This window comes from Sceloporus undulatus, chromosome 3, assembly GCF_019175285.1.
Source record: "Sceloporus undulatus isolate JIND9_A2432 ecotype Alabama chromosome 3, SceUnd_v1.1, whole genome shotgun sequence".
NCBI classification, from domain to species: domain Eukaryota; kingdom Metazoa; phylum Chordata; class Lepidosauria; order Squamata; family Phrynosomatidae; genus Sceloporus; species Sceloporus undulatus.
The window spans coordinates 236,714,257-236,720,980 of record NC_056524.1 but is presented as its reverse complement, the minus strand read 5'-3'; the positions used below and the strand labels follow the sequence as shown (position 1 = coordinate 236,720,980).

General features: G+C 37.4%; 1 protein-coding gene across 1 annotated transcript in view; it reads right to left on the bottom strand.

The window, feature by feature from the left end:
- Positions 1-271: 271 nt before the first annotated feature.
- The window catches only part of DIPK2A (divergent protein kinase domain 2A), a 21,923-nt gene continuing 15,470 nt past the window's right edge, over positions 272-6,724 (bottom strand). Inside the window, exons 2-3 of the mRNA XM_042458320.1 lie at positions 4,459-4,762; positions 272-3,157 (exon numbers count right to left, since the gene is read on the bottom strand). Of these exons, the coding sequence (XP_042314254.1) occupies positions 2,826-3,157; positions 4,459-4,762 (636 nt within the window). The 3' untranslated portion in view covers positions 272-2,825. The remainder of the gene's footprint in view (positions 3,158-4,458; positions 4,763-6,724) is intronic.

Here is a 6,724-nt window from a genome sequence, read left to right as displayed (position 1 = left end):
CCCATTTCCTAACAATTAGTTAGTTCCAAACAATGGGAGTGCAGGCTTTAATCATTTTGGTTGCAAAGATCAGTGAACAGGGCAGGTTGCTTTGGGGCCAAACTATATGTTAATATTGGTCAATGGTGCTGTTCTCCACGAATCTCTCTATTCTATGAAAAAACAAAGAAACAACACTTCTGAACTACCAGCCATTCATGGGGGAGAAATATGCTTCTTTTAATATCTTGGTGTTTTAATGTGCAGTACATTTAAAGAAGAACAGTAAGAATTTCATAAAGTATTTTTTTATTAATAGTCAAGAGAAGTTGTAAAAACAACCTTAGTATAAAGGCACAGGAGACAGTTTTGATAATCAAATTAAACAGTAACTTACAGTACAAAAGACAATTTTTATGCACATACAAACCCCAAACATGTTGTTCAAAAATATTTCACCATTATTTGTGGGCAATGACTAAAAATATAAATTGTCCTTGTACAATAAATACTTGATAGGTGCAAATTGAAGAAAACTTATTGCTTTCCACAAAGGTGTTTTCCCTGTAGACTGAAAACTGTGGATTCTTTCTGTCATTAGAATCCTACATATCAGCACATGATTTCAAGAGGGAATAATGAATTCCAAACCCCAACCTCACAAGGAACATTTGGCAGCTGAACTGCCTCAATAGTTGGCAGTGTTTTCTGTTGTTTAAAGCCTACAACAATCATATATCTCATTCATCAGAAAGTGTGGGTATTAAATTAATATTGTGGTAAAACAAGGCCTTTTGTGGCAGGCTAGTGTTCTGTCTCATATTTGTTTTGCTCAGAACCTGAATCAAAACAAAGCAAATGTAAATCCTATGTAAATACATGAAAGTGAATTCAGAAAAAAACTAGGCAACACTATGCTTTCTGAAATAACTAGGATTTCACACGCTAAAATCTAAATTATTTCAGTGGGTCCCAAGCATGCCTCATGTTCTCTGGGCTGTGTCGTATCAGAGGTGAAAAAAGGTTGCCATGGCAAAAAAGAATTATTCTGGGAGGAGATAGTTACAACAATTAAATGAATGAAAGCTACACTGTAGAGACAATGTGCAAATAAGCAGCTTTATATTATGACTGTCAGCCCAAACAGAAATTAATGAAAGGCTCTGCAATTTATTTTTACAACTTTCTGAGATAATCTGCTTATTTTCAAAGCTTTGAAATGGAGTAGACTTTTTCCATTACTTTCCTACAGGCTCAGCCTATCCAAATTCATTTTTCAGCACTATACTGATCATTCTCAGAGCAAAGACATCCCATTTCACCTTTAAAAACTGTGGCTAGCTGCTGTCAGTTGGCTCAATTTGTAAATAGGAGCCTTTGTTTGGGACAAGAGTTTCATCTCTTTAATCAAGAGAAAGCCTATAACTGCAATCATAAAGAAACAGAAGGTAAACAAGCTCTTTTCTATTGTTTTGTTTTGTTAAAAAGATACATATTAACTGTGATCTACTTTGTCATTCAACTTCTAATTTGTGGGAGCAATTTCAGGTACAGAACAGCCATTTGAAGATTGTTTGGACTCCAACTTAAAGACTTAATGCAATGCAAGGCCTCTACAGTAAACATGAAGAGTACTATTAAATAGTCAACCTCATGGATGAATGTTCCGTAAACATCATTACAGTACATTGCAAATTCAGCAGAACTGTGAATAATGCAGAACAAATGCTAGCCTGCTAGGCATTTTCCAATTTTCATGTAGAGCTTCCTAGACTTTTAACTAGAAGTGAAGTTTCTCAAGAGTAACTATAAACCTGCTGAAAACTGTCAGTGGGTTAATGTCACTACAGTATATAATTTTAAGCAACTAGAGACTGATACACAACCATTTTCTTTGGCTTGTGGTTTACTATACTAGCAAAGAATTTATTTTGATTTCATTTTAACTAACTGTACTGCTTCTTCCCAAACAAACTTTAGGTTTGATCCAGTGTCCAACATGCTTTGAAGACACTCACTGATATACCCAAATTTAATCTAATCATGACTAAGTTAAATTCCACCGATTTCAGTGGGTCTGCTATAGGCATGATTAAGTCTGGATTGAATCATTTATCTTTATTAGTACTTACTTTCTCATACAGTAATTTCCTGTTGACTGGACATTTATAAATACTGTAATATAGATGGAATTTTATATTTTAACCAACTTTTGAAGCACTACCTGCAGTAGAATTACAAAGAATTCAGATGTAATTAGTTTATGTTCACACAATAGTTAAGACTGCTTTTATAAGCATGTCCTTAATAAGGCATACAAACAGTAAGAAACAATGTGGGGGGGGGACTCAATATGAGAGTAGTCATAGGATCCTGTACAAAAATGGTACACAGCATTAGATGAAAACTTACTAGTTTCAAGAACAAGGGACACCTAGGGCTTATCGGCATGTACTTAAACACCACTTAAGTAAGTTGTATGCAGGGATGAAATGGGGTAGACACAATGATATGAGAAATAAAAGCCTTTAAAACAGGCCAATACAACTTGACTTTCCAATGAAGGGTATCTGTCTCATAAAACTGTGGTAGTAACACAGGTTTATGTAAAGTCCTATTGATGTGAGTCAATTAAGTTGTCATTCTTCCCATGCGAATCAAAAGTAGCTCAAGTTGCAGTGAGATATGTAGCCTTGTCTGTTTATACAGAACATCTTCAACGTACCACATTAGTTTGTGGAATTTATTCTCTCATTCTACTTGTTCTTATTTAATGTTCAGAACTCAATTGTCCATATGCCTTTGTCCCAGCATCATACAGTTTCTGACCATGTAACCATTATGAACTACCTCACATTATTACTTAGTCGGCCAAGGTATTCACGCAATTCTTTTGCAGCTTGGAATCTACCATATCGCTTCTTTGGATTGGCACATTCATCCAGCAAGGCCTCAAGTTGACCATCTTTGGCAATTTCAGCTGGAGGATCATGAAGAAGGCCTCCAGAAGTGCCACGCCAGGTGGCATGTCTTGATAAAAGGTTCTGGCAAATAGCATAGTAGTTATGGTCCACAGTGACACGAGTGCACAAGATCTCCTTTGAGAAAGAGAGGCAAGCTTCCTTATCACAGTCATCAAACTTGCTTTCGTACCAAACATCCCAGTTTTCAGGTTTATCTGTAAAATAAATAAAAAGAACTAAGTGAAAACAGCACAGTACAGAAAGGAAGATATTTTCCCATTCTCTAAATCTCATTCTTTTTTTAGAGGCTGGAGATGAAAACAACCAATTGTTGCTGTGACCTAACAACATTCTGTCTGAAGGCAGTTTACAGAGGTGGTGAATGAGCAAACACTAATAACATTAAAGCAGGCTAGTATATGTCCACCAACATTAGTAATTCCTTTCAATAAACAGAAACTACAAAAAACTCTAGACACAACTCATTCAAAGAAGAAAATAACATGAAATGATTAAAAGAACCATGATTTAAAGATCGCTTATAAGCTACCATATCAAATCTAAAGTAAAAGCAGGGCAATACACTCTAACATCAGTTTGACAGAGATTATGATCTTGTTAAAGTTAGCAACAGCAATCTTGTCTTCTTTTATTCTGTTGTAGAACAGAAATCCAGTTTAGGTACCACATGCCCACATAGTAAGTACAGGCTGACTATCCTTTATCCTAAATGCTTGGGATCTGAAGCTTTCGGGATTGGGATTTTTTTTTTTCCAGATTCGGAAAAAAAGTAATTCAGTATGTACCTGCACCATATTTGCAAGACTGGAAAGAGACAGAAGAATTTGTGAAATGGCAAGAATCCAAGTGTAGTGCTTGGTGCAAATCCACACCTCCCACGATTTCCAGAGATCCTTGTGTCTCTGTCTGGCCTTGTGTTGTGAAGTCTGAAGTGAACTCTGGCAGTGGCAGCAACAACCAGCAGCCCAGTACCAAGAGCAAAAGTGCTGGAGAAGAACACAATAACTAAAGGCCTTCTTTCAATCCTGCCAGTAACTTTTGACTGCACCAGCACTGTGTTTTGTTGGTGCTCCAGGATGAAGGTGCACTGAGGTGAGGAAGAACATGAGTCAAATGCAAGGATGGCTGGGTTGGGAGGGGCAGAGAGAAAGACAGCTCTTATGCCTCTCTCCAACCTTGTGTTAGCCTTACAAATAAAGGTATGTACTACTTATGTATTCAAAAATCAAAACCTCAAAGCTCCATGTCAGCACTCAGAAAGTTTCAGATTTTGGAGCACTTTGGATTTCAAGGTAAGGAATACTCATCCTGTAACATGATAGTTTCAATATGCTCAAATATGGGTTGTTACAACTGTTCTTGAGAGTCTACTTCTGCATTTTGATACCAAAAAACAAACAAACAAACAAACAAACAAAAACCCAAACCCCACCACAAATTGTTAATACATAAATGAAGAACCAGTAGCCATGAAATGAAAAGAAATCCAGCTTACTTTGTTTGATTAATCTTTTATCCGCCACCAAAACATTTTCCGCATCCACAATGATGACCTTCCCATCTCTAGGGCCTACTGCAAAGTTGTCAAAGCTGACATCAAGGAGGTAGAGTGCAAATTCAAAGTCATTGTTTGTCAGTTGTTCTGCTATTTCCATTAACTGCCATGCCAGGTCAACTCGTTTTTCCCATGGGGCACTGAAGTAACTCCACAGTTCTTCTCCCACATAGTTTACAGCCACCATTCTTCCACATGCTCCCAAATACTTTGCAAATGGCCATCCTTCATCAGAAGGGAAACTCTGGAAAGAGAAAGATATTTTATTAATGCTAGGAGTGGGAGAAACACCCATAGACATATTTACTAAGAATCAGATTAGACTAAAACCACAAATGATAAATGTCTTTTTAAAATTTAAATTAAGATTATTTTATGAATCAGATTTTTTTAAAAAAATATAAATAACAGTAAATTTCTATTTTGACTGACATTTTAAAATATAACTAAAACTAAATCTCATCACAGACATGCTAGTTAAATCTAGATACTGCCTCATAAAAATGAATGAGCAGCTCTGTCACTCTTATACACGTAATATAAAAAGCAAAAAACTGCATCTTTGTTTCAGTCTATGAATAATTATGACAATGGTAACGTAGAAGGTGCTATCTAGTTGTAAACGTTTTAAGGACAATTGATGATGACTTAAAAGTAAAAACTGATTTTTATTTTTATTTTATTTTATAAAAAAAACCTGGCACTTGTGTGGGGTGGCTAAGTGAGTTATGTTTAGTCTTTTCTGTGCCTGGTTCAAGACTCACCACCATCTGCATCCATATGATTTGCTCTCTGCACTCTCTGGACAATTGTCCCAGATTCAATATTTATGTAGAGCACTTACTGTAGATGTCCACAGATTGGTGATGTGGGATTATAGAAGTATGTACTTATGTTTTAAGGAGAGCCATCAGACAACAATACTGCAATAGCAATGTAAATCACTCAAGTAAGGTTTAATTTAATAAACAAAGGCGGGTTATAGACCGCCGCTTTGAGGCGGTCTGCCGCCACCGCTTGCTCTGTAAGGGAGCCGTCGCAGCTACACCGCGCGGCTCCCTTACGGAGCAAAAAAGAAGCTCCAAAATGGAGCTTCTTCTTGCGGCGCCCTAATGATGTCGCGAGGCGCCAGGGGCGCATTCGCAACGTAATTAGCGCCGTGACACGTTTGGACGCACAGCGTCCGATACGTAAAGATGGCAGCGCCCGTATGAACAGGGCGCTGTCATCTTGTACGTATTCTATACGTACTAGGGTTAGGGGGGTGCGGAAGCACCGCCCCTTCCTAACCCTAGTACGTATAGAATACATACTAAATCGCGGTCTGTAACCCGCCTATGGTCTAAATGTGATCTGCTGCTTGACACAGATTATAACTGTACAATGTACAGTAGTCCCTCGGGTTACGAAATTAATTCGTTCCGCCGCTCCGTTCGTAACCCGAGTAATTTCGCAACCCGAAAAGGCTAGCGGCTAGCGCTGGAAAGCCGCTAGCCACGCTTTGCGGTTTGAATTTCGCGCCGAAAAAAAAATTCGTAACCCGAAAAAAACATCGTAACCCGGAACAGTTTTTTCCTATCTATTTTTTTCGTATCCCGGAAATTTCGTAACGCGATCAATTCGTATCCCGGGGTACCACTGTATAACATTTTCTTCTATCAATGAAAAGAAATTATCTAAAGAGTTACACAAATTACACCCTCATCACCATTGTAAACTGCTCTCACTTGTAAACTGAAATATTCTAGTGATTAGATTTGAGGTACCAAAAAATAATAAATACATGAAGCCATATTATTTCACTCAGTGACTTAAGTCAAAGTGTTCTCTAAAGACTTCACTCATAACATAAGTCCTGATTTAAGTCACCTGCCCTTCTAAGAATACATTTATAGTCTAAAAGTAAATGAAGTCTGAAATCATGTAGTCATCCCAGCTCCATCAGGGACAGCCTGAAGGAAGAGGCTCCTCCCTCCTTTAACTGTCATCTTGGCCTCAGAGGGAGCAATCAGGCAGACCCAGCTCCATCAAGGACAGCCTGAAGGACGAGATTTCTCCCTCCTTTAACTGTCACCTGGTATTTGTATTGTATTATATTGCAATTTTTACTGTACACCGCTATGATCATTGCGGAATAGTGGTCTATAAATAAAACTATTATTATTATTATTATTATTATTATTATTATTATTATTATTATTATTAT